The sequence below is a fragment of the Gorilla gorilla genome, chromosome 15 (genome assembly GCF_029281585.2).
Source record: "Gorilla gorilla gorilla isolate KB3781 chromosome 15, NHGRI_mGorGor1-v2.1_pri, whole genome shotgun sequence".
Classification (NCBI taxonomy): Eukaryota; Metazoa; Chordata; class Mammalia; order Primates; family Hominidae; genus Gorilla; species Gorilla gorilla.
In genome coordinates this window covers 107,730,963-107,752,279 of record NC_073239.2, presented here as the reverse complement: position 1 = coordinate 107,752,279, position 21,317 = coordinate 107,730,963, and the positions used below count along the sequence as shown (strand labels likewise).

Below are 21,317 nucleotides of genomic sequence, written 5' to 3'. Positions count from 1 at the left end.
TTGAGGAACTACCCCCCTGGCCCTTGCAGGCCCGAAGCCTAACAGGAAGCAGTGTTTTCTCTGAAGTGAGCTAGCCCCAACGAGTGTCCAGTCGACCAGGTGCCAAGCCCTGGAACCCGCAGTAAATGCTGCCTGCCAGGCCAAGGGAGGTGACTCGCCACTGAGTCTCAGGCCCTGAGGCCTGGGGAGGTGGTCTCTGAGACCCTTTGCAGCTGGCTTGCAGCCTGTGGCATCCCTTCCTAGCCTCTGCTCCACCGCACTCACAACCGTGCTGAGCCTCCTTTCCACCTGGAATCACACTTGGGAAACTCCTGCCACACTTGGAGAAGTCCCTCAGGCCCAGCCCAGATCTCACTTGCTCTGGACACTCCTCTCAGTGTCCTGGGGGCCTCTTCACACCACCATGCCAGGACTCAGTGCCACTTGTCCGCCCACAGACCTGCAGCCTCGAGGCTTCAGCTCTTTCTTTTCTTTTCTTTTTTTTTTTTTGAGACGGAGTCTCGCTGTGTCACCCAGGCTGGAGTGCAGTGGTGATCTTGGCTCACTGCTAGCTCCGCCTCCTGGGTTCACGCCATTCTCCTGCCTCAGCCTCCCGAGTAGCTGGGACTACAGGCGCCCACCACCACGCCCGGCTAATTTTTTGTATTTTTAGTAGAGACGGGGTTTCACCGTGTTAGCCAGGATGGTCCCGATCTCCTGACCTCGTGATCTGCCCGCTTCGGCCTTCCAAAGTGCTAGGATTACAGGCGTGAGCCACAACGCCCGGCCACAGCTCTTTTGGCTCTCTGCGAGTGTGTTGAACTTGCCTGTGTGGAGCTGGCTTCCTGAGAGGCCATTTCCAAGCCCTCTGGGCTGGCCTGATAACATCCCCCTGCCTGGTAGAGTCACTTCCTGCCCTGCTGGGCTCCGGGGACAGGCCAAACCAGCTCTACGCTAGTGACTTTCAGGTTACCTTTTCTTGTATCAGGCTTCTCTAGGAATTGTGTGTGTGTGTGTGTGACCAGCGTACTCATCTCTTCTGCCAGTGTAGCGGAAGGATTGTCTTCTCTTCCCACACTTTACTCTCCCATCCTGTTCTTCTAGCCTCTGCGCTGTGTGTGTAGATGTGGGGGGAGGCTTGGCATGAAGCCTGGTCTCTGACTACCAAGATTTTCCCAGAATATTGTTTCTGCCAACTTCTTCTGGGCCCCTTCATCTTTGCCTTTTGCCATCTTTGCTTTTCAGTCAAGAGTTCCAAATAGCCAGGCCCTCTGAACTGGGCCACAGTTTAAACCAGGAGAGTTATGGGAGTCGGGAGGAACCAGCAGGAGCCCTGCAGTGGGAATGGGAAGGTCCGAATTCTGGCCCACAGTCATGGCCAGACTGTGTCCCAGGCACCCGAGGGGAGCTGAGTCTCCTGAGGTCTGCCTGCTTAGTTGGGCTCCGTCTGTGAAGGGGAGATATATTGATTGGTTGATTCCAGAAATATTTATGGAGCCCCTCCTATGGCCCAAGCACTGCAGCTAGAACATAAGTATGAGGGGATAGATGGAGGTAGTGGCTAGGTGGTAAGTTACAAGGATTTTGGCCTTCACTTGGGGGAAGAGTGGAATCACTGGAGGGTTTAGAGGGGAGGGGTGACCTGGTATGGCTTACATGGGGTCAACTCATTCATATTTTCTTTTTTTTGAGTTGGAGTCTCGCTCTGTCACCCAGGCTGGAGTGCAGTGGTGTGATCTCAGCTCACTGCAACCTCTGCCTCCCGGTTTCAAGCGATTCTCCTGCCTCAGCCTCCCCAGTAGCTGGGATTACAGGTGTGTGCCACCACATCCAGCTAATTTTTTGTATTTTTTTTTTTTTTTTTAGCAGAGATGGGGTTTCACCATGTTGGTCTCGAACTTCTGACCTTAGGTGATCCGCCTGCTTCAGCCTCCCAAAGTGCTGGGATTACAGGCGTGAGCCACCGCGCCCGGCCTCATCCATGTTTTCTAGGAGAGGTGTGTGCCCTTCTCTTCTAACCCCACTGCTTGACAGCGTCCCCGCCCTGTTACACCCGGCTCTCTGCCTCTCCACGCCTGCACCTGCGCAGCAGCGTCCTTGGGGAGTACCCGTCAACCCTGTTGACCACTTGCAAATGGTGACCAAAGACCGGGAGGAGCACCGCTGCTCTTCAGTAGGTCGGATTCCCATGCTCCAAAGTGTCTGTTCCATGTGCTCCTCCCTCCCTTCCTTTGAAAGCCACCCTCTCATGCCTAGCTCATGACCTTGCCTCATACTTTACTGAGGAAATAAAAGCAATTAGGAAACTCCTTTGTTTCATGCCACTAACTCGACCAGCTTTCCCCTCTGTGACTGCTGGCGCCCTCTGTCACTGCTTGGAGCCCTCACTCCCTTCAGAGGCCAGCGGCTCCTTCACCTGTGCTCAGAATCCCTTCCGTTCTCACCCTCTCAGGACCGGGCTGCCACAGCCTTCACTTCTCTCCTGACCCGTCCCTTCTGCAGGCACAGGCACAGGCACAGGCACCCTAGACTTCCCTGCTAAAGGCTCCCTGAACCCCCATCGCTGTCTAAGGACTGGCCCAGGCCCCTGCAAACCCTTCCCTAGCAAACCCTCAGTCCAGTGAGTTAGGCTCGTACCCCGCAGTCCCCTGAGATGCCTCACGTCGAGGCTGCCCTCTGATGTGGCCCGTGTGCTGCCAGGTCTAATGGCTAGTCTGTGATCTTACACTTGATGTTCCAGCTGCTTTCTTTCTTTCTTTTTTTTTTTTTTTTTCTTTCCTTCCTGAGATGGAGTTTTCTCTCTTGTTGTCCAGGCTGGAGTACAATGGCACGATCTTGGCTCACTGCAACCTCCACCTCCAGGGTTCAAGCGATTCTCCTGCCTCAGCCTCCTGAATAGCTGGGATTACAGGCACCCACCACCATGCCTGGCTAATTTTTGTACTTTTAGTAGAGATGGGGTTTCACCATGTTGGCCAGGCTGGTCTCGAACTCCTGACCTCAGGTGATCCACCCCCTTCTTGGCCTCCCAAAGTGCTGGGATTACAGGCATGAGCCACCATGCCCGGCACTCCAGCAGCTTTCAACGCACTCAAATACCCCTCTTTCCAGAAACCCTTCCTAATCTTGGTTTTGGTAGCAGACATGGTCGTGGTTTCTCTTCCCAGGTCCTTCCCGCTCAGTCCTCCAGCTTTGATCTGGACTTAATTTCTCTACTTGGATATTGAATGCTGTCTCACATTTCACTTGGCCCAAACAGAGCTCTTGGTTTTATTCCTCCTCACCTCAGTAAATGGTAAAATGGCTCCACTCTCCGCTCCATTGTGCTATCTCAAATCGAGGATTTATCTTCAACCCCTCTCCTTTCCTCATCCTGTGTGCTCATTTCCTGTGGCTGCTGTAACAAATTATCGCTCATTTGCTAGCTTCAGACAATACAGATGTCTTCTCTTAGCGTTCTGGAGGTCAGAGTCAGAAATGGGTCTCAATGGGCAAAGTTCAAGTGTCAGTGGTTTCGCGTTCCTTCCGGGGACTCTTGGGGAGGACCTGTGTTTGTGCCTTTTCCAGCTTCTAGAGGCTGCCGGCACTGCATAGTGCCATCTTTTTTTTTTTTTTTTTTTTTGATAGGGTCTTGCTCTGTCTCCCAAGCTGGAGTGCAGTGGTGTGATCATGGCTCACTACAGCCTTGACCTCCCGGGCTCAAGCGATCCTCCTGCCTCAGCCTCCCCTGTAGCTTGGACTACAGGCGTCCACCACAAAGCCTAGCTAATTTTAAAAATTTGTATAGAGACAAGGTCTCACTATGCGTGCACCATAACTCATTTGACAGGTCTCTTGTCAAGGACCGTATAGCCTGGTCTCAAACTCCTGGGCACAAGCAATCCTCCTGCCTCAGCCTCCCAAAGTTCTGGGATTATAGGTGTGAGCCATCGTGCCTGGTCGCCTTCCTCCTTCTTTAAAGCCAGAGGTTTAATGTCCTCTAGTCATTCTCCCTACTTCTGTCCTAACATCTCCTTGGACTCTGACCTTTTTTTGAGACGGAGTCTCGCTCTGTCATCCAGGCTGGAGTGCAGTGGCGCAATCTTGGCTCGCTGCAAGCTCTGCCTCCCAGGTTCACACCATCCTCCTGCCTCAGCCTCCCGAGTAGCTGGGACTACAGGCGTCCGCCACTGTGCCCAGCTAATTTTTTTGTATTTTTAGTAGAGACAGGGTTTCACTGTGTTAGCCAGGTTGGTCTCGATCTCCTGACCTCATGATCCACCTGCCTCGGCCTCCCAAAGTGCTGGGATTACAGGCGTGAGCCACCTCGCCTGGCTGGACTCTGACCTTCTAACTTCCCTCTTCTAAGGACCCAGTGGGCCCACCCAGATAATCCGGGATAATTCTCCTATCTCAAGATCCTTAATTACATCTGCAAAGTTCCTTTTGCCATGTAAAACAACATGTCCACAGGTTTCAGAGATGAGGATGTGGACATGTCTGGGGGCCATTATTCTGTCTGCCACACCTACAGTTTAATCCATTAGTAAGTCTTGTTTTCTTTCACCTTCAAATGATGTCCCCACTCAGTCTATTTCTCTCTTTCTGCATATTTCTCACCTCGTCCTGCCCAAGTCACCATCACCTCTCACCTGACTACTACTATCTCCTAACCATTTGTAGCCTTGCCTCCAGCCCCACCCTGGGTCCATTCTCCACAGGGCTGACAGAGGCATCTTTTTTTTTTTTTTTTTTTTTTTTTTTTTTTTTTTTTTTGAGACGGAGTCTGGCTTTGTCGCCCAGGCTGGAGTGCAGTGGCGCGATCTCGGCTCACTGCAAGCTCCACCTCCCGGGTTCACGCCATTCTCCTGCCTCAGCCTCCCGAGTAGCTGGGACTACAGGCGCCCACTACCACGCCCGGCTAATTTTTTTTTTGTATTTTTAGTAGAGACGGGGTTTCACCGTGTTAGCCAGGATGGTCTCGATCTCCTGACCTCGTGATCCGCCCGCCTCGGCCTCCCAAAGTGCTGGGATTACAGGCGTGAGCCACCGCGCCCGGCCAGAGGCATCTTTTAAAAACTTAGATCAGGCCAGGCGTGGTGGCTCACGCCTGTAATCCCAGCACTTTGGGAGGACGAGGAGGGTGGATCACGAGGTCAGGAGATCGAGACCATCCTGGCTAACACGGTGAAACCCTGACTCTACTAAAAATACCAAAAATTAGCTGGGCGTGGTGGCGGGCGCCTGTAGTCCCAGCTACTCGGGAGGCTGAGGCAGGAGAATGGTGTGACCCCAGGAGGTGGAGGTTGCAGTGAGCCGAGATCGTGCCACTGCACTCCAGCCTGGGCGACAGAGCGAGACTCCGTCTCAAAAACAAACAAACAAACAAAAACTTAAATCAGAGCATTTCATCTCCCTGCTTAAAAACCTTCAGACTCCCAATTGCACTTCACATGAATGCCAGACCCCTTGCCACAGTCTGCGCTTACCTGCCCCGCTGTCTATTTCCACCCCAATGCCCTTCCCTTCACCCAGCCACACGGCTTTCCTGCTGTTCCTGGAACACACCAGCTCTGTTCACACCTCGGGGCCTTTCCAGGAGCTGCTCCCTCTCCTGGAATGCTCTTCCCTCAGATCTGGGCATGACTGACTCCATCTCCTCATTGAAGTCTTGGATGCCCTGCCCTTGAGTCTTTCCCTGATCTGACCACCTAGTCCACAGTAGCCCCAGTCACCCTCTTTTCTCTGCACAGCTCTCACCACTGTCTGGCCCTTTTCTGGTTTATCTCTTTGTCTTCCCTGTCTAGAGTGTAAGGTCCTTGAGGGTAGAGGCCCACTAGGTCCTGTTCATAGCTGTAAGTCCTTGGTGCTGGCAGGTGCTGAATGAATGGGGGTGATGTGCAAAGTGCCACCAGGACCCTGATGGCCCAGGCCGAGGGAGCAAGGGAAGCTGCTCCAAGCTGACCTGAAATGTGTCTTAAAGGATGCCTGGGATTTTGGCAGGAGAAGGGAGGGAGGCATGACATGTCCAAGCACCCTTGGGTGAGTCAGATGGCTGTGGCCTTGGAAAGATGCTGAGGACCTGGAGCACGGGTGCGTGAGGCTGGAGGCCCAGGGAGGGTGGGAGATGGGCTCTCAGTAGTGATCGCAGATGTAAAACTCCTCCTTGGCTCTGAGATGATGGACTGAGCCACGGGAACCCCTCTGGGGCGGCCAGAATAGCCACTCTAGACCAAAAGCACACAGTGACTTGGGTCATCTTTCTTCTTTTTAAATTATCTGGTTCATGTTTTTTGTAGGTAATGAATGTAAATGGCAGTAAAAATCGAATTATAGGGTATATGGTGAAAAACAGCCTCCTACATCGTGTTCATGTCCTCTTGCTCCCTTCCATAGGAACAGCCACTCTTTAGACTTTCCAGGGGCTCCTTTAGGAATTATTCTGAATATCTGCACATTTATAAGAAAACATGTTATTGCTTATTTTTTTTTTTTTTTGAGATGGAGTCTGACTCTGTCGCCCAGACTGGAGTGTAGTGGCAAGATCTCAGCTCATTGCAACCTCTGCCTCCCAGGTTCAAGCAATTCTCCTGCCTCAGCCTCCCCAGTAGCTGGGATTACAGGCACCCACCTGCCACCATACCAGCTAACTTTTGTATTTTCAGTAGAAACGGGGTTTTGCCATGTTGGCCAGGCTGGTCTCGAACTCTTGACCTCAGGTGAGTGTTGGGATTACAGGTGTGAGCCACCTAGTCTGGCCTATTGTTTTTTACACACAATAGTGACTATATACCCTCTTTTGTATCTTGCTTTTTTCAACTATCTTTGTGATTGTTAGCTATTGCTGCATAACAAACCATCCCAAAGCTTAGTGCCTTAAAGCAATCACCTTTTATTATTTCTCATGATTCTGGGCTTGCCAGGGCTCGCTCATCCATCAGTGGCCTGCTATGGGTCAGCCCGGTGACTTTGCTGCTCTTGGCTGGGCTCTCTTACGCTTATGGAGTCTTGCCTAGACAGCTCAGCTCTGCGCCACGTGGCCTTTTATCGTTCAGCAGGTTGGCCTGGGCTAGGTATGGGCTGGCCTAGGCACGTTCTCATGGTGGTCACAGAGAAGCAAGAGGGAAAAAGTGAGTAAGCCCTTTTCTAAGCCTCTGCGTGCATTAACATTTCCACTGTTCCATCAGTCAGAGCAAGCCCTGGGGTCAAGCCTAGGGTCAGTGCAAGAGGCCACAGAGCATGGGATTCAGGAAACATGAAGACACGGCCTTTCGTACAGCCAGGCCACCACGGAGTCATATGGAGATCTGCTCCATGTGTTTATGGGTGCACCGTCCTGCTGCATGGGGTGCACCATAACTCAGTTAACAGGTCTCCTGTCAAGGACCTTATAGGTTGTTTCGTATCTTTTGCTATTACCAGTAGGGCTGTATGTAGTAAACATCCCTATCTGTACATCTTTGTGCTGAAGATTGCATATATCTGTGGGATAACCACTTAAAACTGGAATTTCTGGGTCAGCTGGTATGGGAGTATGTCAGTTGCTTTGTAGAAATTGCTACATTGCCCTCTGGAGACACTCTTGCTAATTTATACCCCCACCAGCATGACACAGCAGTGTCTGTTTTCCTGTTAGCACTCTGGAGGCAGGGGGATCACAAATACTGCAAATGCTGGGTTACCCGGGATTACAGGAAGCCCAGTAAACGAGGAGCTGGAGTTCACTCTGGTCATTCTGAGGCTTTTTTTTTCTTTAGACTAAGTCTCACTCTGTCGCCCAGGCTGGAGTACAGTGGAGTGATCTCGGCTCACTGTAACCTCTGCCTCCCAGATTCAAGTGATTCTCCTGCCTTAGCCTCCCGAGTAGCTGGGATTAACAGGTGTGTGCCACCATACCCAGATAATTTTTGTATTTTTTTTAGTAGAGATGGGGTTTCACCATATTGGCCAGGTTGGTCTTGAACTCCTGACCTCATGATCCACCCCCCTTGGCCCCCCAAAGTGCTGGGATTACAGGTGTGAGCCACTGCTCCCGGCCTTCTGAGCCTTAAGAAATGGAGAACCTGGGTCAGGCAAGTTGGCCTGTGCCTGTAATCCCAGCACTTTGGGAGGCCAAGGCGGGCAGATCACTTGACACCAGGAGTTCCAGACCAGCTTGGCCAACATGGGAAAACATTGTCTCTACTAAAACACAAAAATTAGCCTGGTGTGGTGGTGCGCGCCTGTAATCCCAGCTACTTGGGAGGCTGACGCAGGAGAATTGCTTGAGCCTGGGAGTCAGAGGTTGCAACGGGCTGAGATTGTGCCACTGCACTCCAGCCTGGGTGACAGAGCGAGACTCTGTCTCAAAAAACAAAAAAAAAAAAAAAAAAAAAAAAGAAAAAGAAAAAAGAAAAAGAAATGGAGAACCTGGCTGTGTTTTGGGGCAACAAAGGGGACACTGAGGAGCCAACTCCTCCCTGAATAGTGGTGTGTTTCTTCCTCCTGGATCCCAGCTGCAGCAGGAATGGTTTGAATAGATCTAAATACTTCTATATTGACATAGAAACTGAGTTGTTAAGAATTTTTTGTGTTGGTGTCAAGTACTCCCAGGAATAGAGAAGAGTCTTTTTTTCTTCCTCATCTGATCACATCTCTGCATGTCAGCTGCTTATCCAGCAAAGGAGGAACTAGGAGGAAGGGCAGTCCCTTCCAGAGGCAAAGGCCACAGCCCCACCTTCCCCGGGCGGGGGGGATAAAGGAGGCCATGTGCCTGTGGGCATTGAACTGTGCCAGCCACAGGGCTCAGGGGACTGGCTCTGCTGTGCTGAGCCAGGGCACGGACCCCCTGCAGGGTGGCTCATTCCCCATATCTCCTTGGTGAGGGTCTCACTAGTGGGCTCTCTTTGGCTTCAGGCTTTATCCCTATATAAGCCATTGGGGAGCTAGTTACTGCAGCCTCACTTAACCCCCAAATAATGCCCAAGAGAAAAGCGAAGCCAGCCCTGGGTACCCTTGAGTCCCTCTTTACCCCTGTCCCCTGAGAATCCTAGCAAGTGAAGGAGAGGGACTTCAAAACCATCCATCCAGCCTCTGCCCCAGAGGGGTTAAGTGGGCTGGGGTCACCCAGCTGGTTGGGAGGGAAGCTGGGTCCCTTCTGGAGGCCGATGGCGTAGTTTGTGCATGGCGTGCTGGAGAGAGTGTAGGGAGACTGCCTGCGTTCAAACGCAGCTCCAGGATGCACCAGCTCTGTGGCCTTAGGGATGCTGCTCCCCTCTCCTGCCTGGTTCCCTGTTTGTGAGATGGAGATGACAATAGCATCCTAGTATTGTTTCCAGGACTATCAGGATCGGGTAAACTGCTCACCATACTGCATGGCACTTCGTATGAGCTCAGCATGGCTGGGCTATTAATGACTCACACAGCATTCATATCCTCCTGCTACATTGCAGGCCTGTTGAACACGGAGCTTGTGTCTCCTAGAGCTTTCTGGCCCCACAAGATCCAACATAACTATTCTGGGAAATAGTCAATCCTAAATGGATGGTAATAACAGTAGCTAATGTTTATTCACCACTTACTTCAGACTATATGGGTTACATATTATCTCTAATCCTCATGATACCCAAGTGAGAAAACTAAGGCTCAGAGAGGTTAAGTGTCTTGCCCAGTGCCAAACAGCTAGCGAGCAAGGGAGGTGGGATTTAAGCCCAGGGCTGCCAGAGGCCAAAGCTCTTTCCCCTGCATTGCACTACCTGTGGCCTCTCCTTTCTGTAAACTGCACTTCTGGCCCCACTTTGCAGTCTGACTGCTCCACGACCAGCTGTGTGCCACGCTCTGCCTGGTGAGTGCGTAGGCACATGGGGGATTTAAGCCTTTCTTGTGCACAATTCTGGTGTAAGGTCCCCGCTTCTGTGTTGCACCTGGAAGCTCTCAAGGCCGTAGTGGGCTCACCTTGTTTGTTACCCAGCTCTCACGGGTCACTGTTCTTTGTTGCCTGATGCCCAATGTCTTGAAAACATTTTTTTTTGTCTTGTTTTTGTGGTGGTCTCAGATAGGAGAGTAAATTTGGTCCCTATTACTCTTTCTTGGCTGGAAGTAAAAGTCTAGCTTTAATGTTTTGATCTTGTTTTATATTTAATTCTTTAATCTATCTGGAATTAATTTTCTCATATGCCCTGGAGTGCCTTTTTTCCCTCTTGTCACACTGTTCTACCTTGCAGCTGGACACGTTATTAGGTAATAAATGCTGGTTAGGTGATGTCTTTTCTTGCTAGTGGGTTCTGAATTGGGAGCCCACGAGGTCCCTGACAAGGGCAGGCAGTGCTCATGGAGTGTTGGTCACACCACCCAGTGCCCCTCTATCATTTAGGACTGAACTATGCAGCCTCTGGATGATTTCTTTGGCCTGACTCTTGATGTTTTTAATATCTCTGCCCTCCTGATTGGGAGAGTGAGTGGCAGGGAATTCACCTTTTTTGAGGGAAGCAAAGAAAACATAATTTGTTTGGGAGATTAACTTAGCACCTGGACATTTGAAAAATTTCAGAAATTGTTTTGCAGCCACCATGCTCAATTTCAAATGAGATTGTAACCTCTCTGCTCAGAGCAGGCAGCTCCTTTTGGAACTGAGGAGCTGACACCTACCTGCCTAGCAGGAAACTCCCCTGACGGTTCCCCCTTTCTCTCTGTATTAGTCCATTCTCACACTGCTATAAAGAAATACCTGGCCAGGGCTGGGTGCGGTGGCTCATGCCTATAATCCCAGCACTCTGGGAGGCCGAGACGGGTGGATCACGAGGTGAAGAGATCGAGACCATCCTGGCCAACATGGTGAAACCCCATCTCTACTAAAAATATAAAAAATTAGCCGGGCGTGGTGGCAGGTGCCTGTAGTCCCAGCTACTTGGGAGGCTGAGGTAGGAAAATCACTTGAACCCGGGAGGTGGAGGTTGCAGTGAGCCGAGATTGCGCCACTGCACTCCAGCACTCCAGCCTGGTGACAGAGCGAGACTCCGTCTCAAAAAAAAAAAAAAAAGAAAAAGAAATACCCAGCCAGGTGCAGTGGCTCACACTTGTAATCCCAGCACTTTGGGAGGCCAAGGTGGGTGGATCACTTGAGGCCAGGAGTTTGAGACCAGCCTGGCCAACATGGTGAAACCCTGTCTCTACTAAAAATACAAAAACTAGCCAGGTATGGTGGTGCGTGCCTGTAATCCCAGCTACTCAGGAGGCTGAGGCATGAGACTTGCTTGAACCTGGGAGGCGGAGGCTGTAGTGAGCTGAGGTGGTGCCACTGCACTCCAGCCTGGGTGATAGAACAAGACTGTTTCGAAAAAAACAAACAAGGCCGGGCGCGGTGGCTCACGCCTGTAAACCCAGCACTTTGGGAGGCCGAGGTGGGCGGATCACCTGAGGTTGGGAGTTCAAGACCAGCCTGACGAACATGGAGAAACCCTGTCTCTACTAAAAATACAAAATTAGCTGGGCATAGTGGCGCATGCCTGTAATTCCAGCTACTCGGGAGGCTGAGGCAGGAGAATTGCTTGAACCCAGGAGGCGGAGGTTGCGGTGAGCAGAAGACGTGCCATTGCACTCCAGCCTGGGCAACAAGAGCAAAACTCCATCTCAAAAAAAAAAAAGAAAAAACAAACAAACAAACAAACAAACAAAAGAAATACCTGAGACTGGGTAATTTATAAAGGAAAGAGATTCTTTTTTTTTTTTTTTTTTTTGAGACAGAGTCTTGCTCTTTTGCCAAGGCTGGAGTGCAATGGCACAATCTCAGCTCACTATAACCTCCGCCTCTTGGGTTCAAGCGATTCTTCCTGCCTCAGCCTCCTGAGTAGCTGGGATTACAGGCACCTGCCATCACGCCTGGCTAATTTTTGTATTTTTAGTAGAGACGGGGTTTTGCCATGTTGGCCAAGCTGGTCTCCAACTCCTGACCTCAGGTGATCCTCCCACCTTGGCCTCCCAAAGTGCTGGGATTACAGGCATGAGCCACTGTGCCTGGCCAGGAAAGAGGTTTAATTGACTCACAGTTCCACATGGCAGGGGAGGTCTCAGGAAACTCACAGTCATGGTGGAAGGTAAATGGGAAGCAAGGACTTTCTTCAGAAGGCGGCAAACAAGAGAGAGAGAAAAAGCACAGGGGAAATCACCACTTATAAAACCATCAGGTCTCGTGAGAACACAGTCTCATGAGAACAGCATGGGGGAACTGCCTCATGATCCAATCACCTCCTACCAGGTCCCTCCTTTGACAGGTGGGGATTACAATTTGAGATGAGATTTAAGTGGGGACACAGAGCCAAACCATATCACTCTCCCAGCACTTCATGGTTTGGTTCTAACAAACGACTTGTAATTCCCCAAACGAGTAGGGCATGCCATACCTTTGCATATTCTATTCCTTCTGTCTGCAATTCTTTTCCCCACATTTTCCATCTTGCAAATGTGTAGCATCACATTCTTGGTGCAAGCTTTGTCTCCTCTCCCACCCCCATCCAATACTGTACACATCTTCATTAGAGCCTGTATTGTGTTGAATGGTCTTGAGAGACTGGGGTGTCGTGAGGGAAGGGACTGTGTCTCCTAATTCTGAGGAAAAACTTTTTTTCTCCGTGATCATTTTCCTGCACCGTGCTCTCCCAGTTGCTGCTTTTGTTGTTGTTGTTGTTGAGACAGAGTCTTGCTCTGCCGCCCAGGCTGGAGTGCAGTGGCACAATCTCAGCTCACTGCAACCTCTGCTTCCCAGTTTCAAGTGATTCTCCTGCCTCAGCCTCCCGAGTAGCTGGGATTACAGGCATGCACCACCATGCCCGGCTAATTTTTGTATTTTTAGTAGGGACAGGGTTTCTCCATATTGGCCAAGCTGGTCTTGAACTCCTGACCTCAAGCGATCCGCCTGCCTCGGCCTCCCAAAGTGCTGAGATTACAGGCGTGAGCCACCGCACCCTGCCCCCAGTTGCTGTTGATGGAACTGAGCGCTCTCCACATCTTGGCATCACGACTCTGGCGCATTCCCCCAGCATCAGGAGATCAGAGAAACACAAAGGCCCTGAATCCACATAGCACTTGGGTAGCAGTTTTTACACCTCTCTGCAACTATGAAACCCATTGTTTAAATAAAAATTTGGCAAGCCTGGGATGTAAAACCAAAGCAGCAGGAGAAGTGCAGGGTCTGCGGATTCTGCAAAGGCCCTCAGTTGGGTTCTGGGAATTCTGTTTGGAGACCGGTAAACTTGAGGACTTGAGGTTGGTGGGGTGTTTCCAGATAGGAGTTCTCAGCCTGAAGCTGGTTTCTTGTTTGGGAGATCTGGTTAAGATTCCAGTTTGGCCCCTGTAACAAAGGTCAGAATCACAGTGACTTAGAAAGTAGATCAGGATAGAAGTTCATGTTTCACTCTCACATAAGCAGTCGGGGGCTCGGTGGCAGCTCCTGGTGTTGGGGATCTAGCAAGCCTCCTTGTGTGGCGCTGCTCTGCTCTGCTCATCCTCAATAGGTGGCTTCCAGCTTGTGGTCTCAGAAGGGCATGCCATTTTCCATCAGCACTGCCAAGGTCCAGCCTATGGGGGAGGGTGAACAGGGACTGGCGGGCAAGCCCATTCCCTCTAAAGGCCAAGCCCAGAAGCTGCGTGCAACACCTCTGCTCCCATCCCATCGTCATAACGTAGTCACGGGGCAGCATGTCGCCATCAGGGAGCCTGGGAAGTGTAGTCTTTAACTGGGCAGCCGTGTGCTCTGATAAAACATGGGAATTTTAATACTAAAGGAAGAAAGGGAGAGTGAATATTCTGAGACAACAAGCAGACTCTGCCACAGGCAGTGACCACCCTAACCCTGGGGAAGATGCAGATGCCTTCCCCATCATCTAATTAATTCACCATTTATTGAGCATGGACTCTGTGCCAGATATTGTGCACAACACACAGGTTCTTCCTTTAGGCCTCCTCCTTACAGTCTAGAAGGGGCAGACAGATTGATGAACACCCAGGGTGCTCAGGGTTCCTGGGGCTGCTAGAGGTGGTTTGGGATGGGGCACCTGGAGGAGAGGTCTGCAGCGCTTGGAATATTCGTAGGTGTTCACTAAGTAGCGGTGAATGGTGTCCTCAGGATGCCAGAGCATTCCAAAGGGGTGGCACATGTGACACTCGGCCAGGACCTGTTTTCCATTGCTGAGGGCTTCGGATGTCTCCCTGTGGTGGGGGTGCTGAGTCGGGAGGTCAGGAGCGGGAAGCATTGACGTCTGGGTGTTCTGATCCCAGCTTGATTCTCCAGCTTTCTATCCACATCCTATTCCCCTGCCACTTGGTTCTCTCCGCTTTCCTGGGCTCTGTGCTGTGGCTTTGGTTGTGCTGTTCCTTCAGCCTGGTTTGCCCTTCCCTCTGCTCTTTGCCAGCCCAGGTCCTACTCATCCTCTGAGGCCTAGCTGGGAGGTGTGTTCACTCTGGGCCATAGAGTTTTCCCACTGAGAACTCAGTAGCTCTAGCCCAGTCTGTAAATGGAATTGTGGCTCTGAGAGGGTAAGTCATGTGCCCCCACAGCTAGAATAGGTAGCAGGGGTCCTGATCTCCTGTTGTTTCTGCTCCCTGGCTTGGAGATTCTGCCCAGAGGAGCCATTTTCAGATGCAGGGTCCCTGTGGCAGGGAGGCGAGGAGGGGTGAGGTCGTGAGGAGGGGTGGGGAGAGAGAGGTCCTCCGCTCAGGCCGAAAGAGGTGCTTTCTTGGAATTGCTTCCCAGAATCAATGGGCCAAAGTCACCGAGTGACAAATTTGGGTTTAAATCTAGGACTCTGAATCCCAAGTTCTATTTTATTTTGTTTTTTGGAATTTAAAAATATACAGAAAAGAAGTTCTACATAGATGGATAGTCTTACCACTCAGAAATAACCACTATTAATATCCTGGTATATATACTTCCAGTTTTTAAAGAAGAGTTACTTTTTTTTTTTCTAAAAGTGATATAAAAGAATTTTGCTCAATGTAAATAATTTAAACCACAAAGATGGGAATTTAAAAATTATCCCAAATCCTATCATTCAGAAATTCCTCTTGTTTACACTAAGTGATGATCATTTTAGACGTCTTTGTAGGGACATAGACAGATATAAAGGTAGATATTTAGACAGACTTCTATAAACAGTGATCATATTGCTGTCCAATATGATAGCCACTAGCTACATGTAGCTATTGACCACTTGAAGTGTACAGGTTAGAGCTGACTTGTGCCTGTGAGTGTAAAATACACACAAGATTTGGAAAACTTAATATGAAAAAAGAATGTAAGGTCTCATTAATATTTTAATTGAGATTGCATGTTGACCTGATAGTATTTTTTTTTTTTTGAGACAGAGTCTCGCTCTGTCGCCCAGGCTGGAGTGCAGTGGCGCGATCTCCGCTCACTGCAAGCTCCACCCCCCGGGTTCACACCATTCTCCTGCCTCAGCCTCCTGAGTAGCTGGGACTACACACACCTGCCACCACGCCGGCTAATTTTTTGTATTTTTAGTAGAGACGGGGTTTCACCATGTTAGCCAAGATGGTCTCGATCTCCTGACCTCATGATCCACCTGCCCCGGCCTCCTAAAGTGCTGGGATTATAGCCATGAGCCACGCGCCCGGCTGACCTGATAGTATTTTGGTTATATTTAGTTAAATAAAATATGTTATTTAAATTAATTCCACTTTTTTTTTTCTTGCGATGTTGTCCAGGCTGGTCTCGAACTCTCGGGCTCAAGTGATCCACCTGTCTAGGCCTCCTAAAGTGTTGAGATTATAGGCATGAGCCACCGAGCCCTGCCTTCTTTTCCTTTTTTAATATGGCTATTAAAATTTATAAATTAAGGCCGGGTATAGTGGCTCATGCCTGTAATCCCAGCACTTGGGGAGGCCAAGGTGGGTGGATCACCTGAGGTCAGGAGTTCAAGACCAGCCTGGCCAACATGGCGAAACTCCGTCTCTACTAAAAATACAAAATTAGCTGGGCATGGTGGTGGGTGCCTGTAATCCCAGCTACTCTGGAGGCTGAGGCAGGAGAATTGCTTGAACCCAGGCGAAGGTTGCAGTGAGCTGAGATTGTGCCATTGCACTCCAGCCTGGGTGACAAGAGCGAAACTCTGTCTCAAGAAAAACAAAACAAAACAAAATTTTTAAATTATGTATGTGGCTTGCATATATTCTATTGAACAGCACTGGTCTATTATTATAGTATTAATAAGTTTATTCATAAATATTAAAAGGAAAAAATGAAAATGAATTTAGAGGAATTTTTTTTTTTTTTTGAGACGGAGTCTCGCTCTGTTGCCAAGCTGGAGTGCAATGGCACAATGTTGGCTCACTGCAACCTCTGCCTCCCGGGTTCAAGCGATTCTCCTGCCTCAGCCTCCCAAGTAGCTGGGATTACAGGTGCACACCACCATGCACAGCTAATTTTTGTATTTTTAGTAGAGACAGAGTTTCACCATGTTGGCCAGGATGATCTCAATCTCTTGACCTCGTGATCTGCCCCCCTTGGCCTCCCAAAGTGCTGGGATTACAGGTGTGAGCCACTGCGCCCTGCCTAAAGGAATTTTTGAGCTCTAAATAAATGGTTCTTCATTATTTCCTGAGAGTTCACTAAAATTTAAACAAATTTTTGAAAAATAGTAAAAGATTAGATTGATTTTTTTTTTTTAAGAGCACATGGTACAGGGTTTTGAAAGATAAAGGCATGACACTCCGAAGCTCCTCCCAATTTCGGATATATGATTGTTTTTGCAACGTATTGCTTTCTGACATTCATATTTGTTCTGTGGCTCTAATTCTTGTGGGCATTTCGTATTCTGTAAGAAACACTCAGGCCTTTGCCTACATGTCCTTCGTTCCTGAGTCCTGGGTTTCTTTACGAGCTGGGTTTCATTTCTTGAGAAGGGCTTGTGTGTCTGGGAGGAAGCTGCTTGTTGCCTTGGTGCCTGGCTGGTGTCTGGACCGGCCCCACGCACTGGGGTCGCACTTTGTACCCCAGTGTACTCTGTATGCGCCACTTCATTGTCTTCTGGCATTGGATGCTGCTGTGGCCTTGCCTGATTTCCTCTTTTTTTTGAGTCAGAGTCCCACTCTGTCGCCCAGGCTGGGGTACAGTGATGCAATATCGGCTCACTGCAACTTCCACTCCTGGGTTCAAGTGATTCTCTTGCCTCAGCCTCCCTAGTAGCTGGGATTACAGGTGCACACCACCATGCCTGGCTAGTTTTCCTGTATTTTTAGTAGATACAGGGTTTCACCGCATTGGCCAGGCTGGTCTCAAACTCCTGACCTCAGGTGATTCCCCTGCCTCAGCCTCCCAAAGTGTTGGGATTACAGGCATAAACCACCATGGCTGGCCAGATTTGCTTTTTCTTCTTGGATGTCTAATGAGTTCTTGAGTTCAGTACCTGAACTCAGCCCTGTTTTCGTGTTAATTGGCTCCTCCCAGGACTCTAGGTCTCATCTCTAAAAGGTTATTTTAGGCTTCCCAGTACATAGATAGAGCATGCTAAGACCTATAGATTCAGCAGTTTTGGGCCAACTTCTCAGAACATGTGGAAAAGGCTTTTGTTTTAGCTCTTGGCCTTTGGTGGACTTATCACCCAGAATCTTAGGGGGGTCCTCGCTGATGACTTTTTGAATTAATTTTAGATTGCATATATAATAGGTAAATCTAGTCTTCTTTTTAGGACCAGGATGTTAAAGACAAAGCTAAAGTCCATTTTTGCCACCAACCCCAGTTGAGGTCCCCTCCCCAGCACCCCAGCTGTAACTACTATCATGGCCTTAAGATATGTCCTTCCAGACCTTTTAAAACTGATTTTATATTTTAATACAATTATGTTCTGTCCCATCCCAGAAAAATAGACCATGCTTAGGCTGGTGTATGAGTTGTTCTGGGTTTATTCAGAACAGTCTGGGGGGTGGTGTGGATTACAAAGAGCTGCTCCTGGAGTGAACTTTTCATTTGAATTAAGCCAATATAGACATCAACAAGTTATAACCTTAAGTAGTATGCTCTTCGGGAGTAAAAGCTTCATGCAAGCATTCCCAGATATCTGTATAGTTATGACTTTTAGACAGAAACAGACGAACACTCTGTTACTCTGCAAGAATACAGACTTGCGTTCAGGTCATTTTGACACAGACTCATCTTAAGATCTGGCTGTAGAGACATTCCACCAGCTGCATAGAATACAGCACCAGAGCTGGGGATTTCATCGCGCCACTCTTGAAAATACATAACACTGGGGTTTGTGTGTGTTTTATAAAGATCATAATGAACACATCATAAGCCACCTTTGTTTTTTTCCTACTGAACTTGAACTCTCTCCACGTTAATGGGTATCTACCGGCAGCCAGGCGCAGTGGCTCATGCCTGTAATCCCAGCACTTTTGGAGGTCGAGGTGGGCGGATCACCTGAGGTCAGGAGTTTGAGACCAGCCTGGCTAACATGGTGAAACCCTGTTTCTACTAAAAACACAAAAAAGTAGTCGGGCGTGATGGCAGGTGCCTGTAATCCCAGCTACTCGGGAAGCTGAGGCAGGAGAATCGCTTGAACCCGGGAGGTGGAGGTTGCGGTGAGCCGAGATCGTGCTATTGCATTCCAGCCTGAGCAACAAGAGCGAAACTCCATCTCAAAAAAAAAAAGTATCTACTGGCAAAGAAATGATGGAGTGTTTGAGCCAACACCTATTTGAGTACATGCTACTGGAACATTCTTTAAATGAACTGAATTCACTATGAGGTGGTGCCCACTTAGACCCTATGAAGGCTATGAAGTTCCAGAAGGACCTTGCTGGGGGCCTGGAGCCTCGGAGGGTGGTGGTTCTGGGGTCCCTTGAGTGAGGGGGGGGTCCTACATGCAGGCCATTCCTTGCTCCCACTTTGTTCTCACTTTGTTTGGCTTCTCACTTTGTTTTTGTAGATGACATGGCAGAACTTCTCCTCGGGGAGTCAAAGCTGGAGCAGTACCTGAAGGAACACCCCCTGAGGCAGGGGGCCAGTCCCCGAGGCCCCAAGCCCCAGCTGACTGAGGTCCGCAAGCATCTGACCGCCGCCCTGGACCGAGGGAACCTTAAGGTACCATGGGCCTCTGGGCTGAGGCGACACTTCCTTTGGACAGTGTGGGGTTGAGAAGGGTGCCCAGGGTTGAGCCGGGTGATGTTTGGAGCTCACCTGCACACCGCCAGGGCTTGTCTTCTTAGAAGCGGGCCAGCTCCCAGTTGGGTGGATGTGCCAATCTCTAGGCTGGCTGACCACTGTGGGGGTTTCTGGGCCAATAGGGTCTCTCTGATGAGAGTCTTCAATGACACGTCATCTGCACAATGCCACTTATCTCTCAGACGCTTGAACTAAAGCTATCCGATATAACCCAGAGCTTAACCTGACATGTTACGCAGTTCTAGAAAAGAGAGAAGTTAATCAGAAGGATGCTCAGCGCACAGCTTCCTGCTCATCAGTGTAAGAAGCCACTGTGGCCCAGAGCTGTGGGAGGTTCCATACTGGTGCCAGCAGGCCTGGCGTCACGGTTGGGAGGGGGCCAGGAACTTCCCCACGTCTCAGCAAGGACCCTCACCCTCGGGCACAAGGAATCTTAGGTGCTGCCCCCTATCTGTCCATTCTGTTTTCCGGTCTCATTACACCCAGGTTTCCATTCCCTCTCACGTGGCTTTCCTTCCTTTCTTCTTGGACTCCTCATCAGTTCCTTTTGCTTTTCATGGGGGTCATCTCCTCTTCCCGCCCTGCCCTTCTGCCCCCCAGGTGGCTCACACTTCCCTGGCTCTAGGTGCTTCCCCTAGTTCAGATGGCTGTCTGTGGCCCGCTCCATGCTGCCTGTCTTCCCCAGGATGTATTTCCCACTGAGGACAGTCTTTGGTGAACTTCTGGAGCTCTGACTTCCATTTCCTTTTAACTTTGATGACTTCTTTCTCATTTTTCTTCTCTTCCTGTCTCGGAATCCTCTGAGACTCCATTTTTGGTCTTTATTCTTGTTTGTGTGTGCACGCTTCCCCCCGGGAAGCCCATGCTTTCTTTGGCTTTACATTTCATATCTGTACTGCAAACTCCAGCCTGCTCCCGACTTGCTGTGTGACCCCGGGGAGGTTACTCGCCTCTCTGCAGCTCAGTTTCTTTAGGTTTGAATGGGGTGGGCTCTTAAAGGGGTGAGCTTGGACCTTCCCGGCTCCTGCATGTTCTAAGCCTGTGAGCTTTCAATTTGAGCTGTTCCTCCTCTTGGTCATCTGGCCACCTCCTTGGCCCTGCTGCAATGGAGGGCCTGGGCAACCTTTGAGTAAGTTAGTATTGGTGTTGGTCAGTTGTGCAGCAACAGGCTTCTGGAAACCCTGATAGAGAGCTGCTTTCAAAATTGTCTCTGTGTATGTTGTATGCACGGGACACAGCTCCAGGCCGCTAGGAGGTGGCTGGAGAGCATCATCTCAACACAGGGATCTTGCCCCAGGCCCCTAGGGGGTGGCTGGAGAGGTCAGCTCAGCATAGGGATCCCAGGTACTTAAAGACTCCCTGCTGCATTTGGGCTTCAAAAACCAGGTCTTCTCTTTCCCCATTCAGTTTCTCTGTAAGGGCCATGCCACACTTTGGTGTGTGGCAGATCACTTGAGGCCAGGAGTTCAATACCAGCCTGGCCAACATGGCGAAACCCCATCTCCATCTCATCCATCTCATATGTTTTTTTTTTTTTTTTTTTTTTCGAGATGGAGTCTGGCTCTGTCACCCAGGCTGGAGTGCAGTGGCGTGATCTTCGCTCACTGCAAGCTCTGCCTCCCGTGCTCATGCCATTCTCCTGCCTCAGCCTCCTGAGTAGCTGGGACTACAGGCGCCCGCCACCATGCCCGGCTAATTTTTTGTATTTTTAGTAGAGACAGGGTTTCACCGTGTTAGCCAGGATGGTCTCAATCTCCTCACCTCGTGATCCGCCCACCTCAGCCTCCCAAAGTGCTGGGATTACAGGCGTGAGCCACCGCGCCCAGCCTCATCTCGTATGTTCTTAACCGATGACATGATGACACAGGTGGACACAGGGGTAGGTCTTGATCTGGGGACACAGGTGGTAGGTCTTGATCAGCAGGAGAGAGTGAAGGGACAGCAGGCACATGGGCCACAGCTCACAGTGATGGCCAGCCAGACTCAAGTGTCCTGCTGGGAGGTGTGAGGGGAGAGATCTGGCTTGTTTCTTTCCCCCGTCTACCCGCCCCCCAACTTCATCTTGAAAAATTCACTTTTCATTTCACCAGGTGCTGATAGGTTTTGCTTTCCATCCTCTACAATGCAGTGTGGTAGTAAGCCCATTGAATTTATTTTATTTTTTATTTATTTATTTATTTTGAGACAGAGTGTTGTTCTGTCATCC

The 21,317-nt window shown here is 49.9% G+C and overlaps 1 protein-coding gene across 4 annotated transcripts in view; it reads left to right on the top strand.

Moving 5' to 3' along the window:
• The window catches only part of TTC7B (tetratricopeptide repeat domain 7B), a 277,826-nt gene that overhangs the window by 11,665 nt on the left and 244,844 nt on the right, over positions 1 to 21,317 (top strand). For 3 of the 4 annotated variants that reach the window (XM_004055569.3, XM_019010165.3, XM_063698113.1), the window contains exon 2: positions 18,876 to 19,030. In XM_004055569.3, coding sequence (XP_004055617.1) covers positions 18,876 to 19,030 — 155 coding nt within the window. Of the gene's footprint in view, positions 1 to 18,875; positions 19,031 to 21,317 lie in introns of those variants that run through there. The other variant, XM_019010166.4, reaches the window with a different exon arrangement.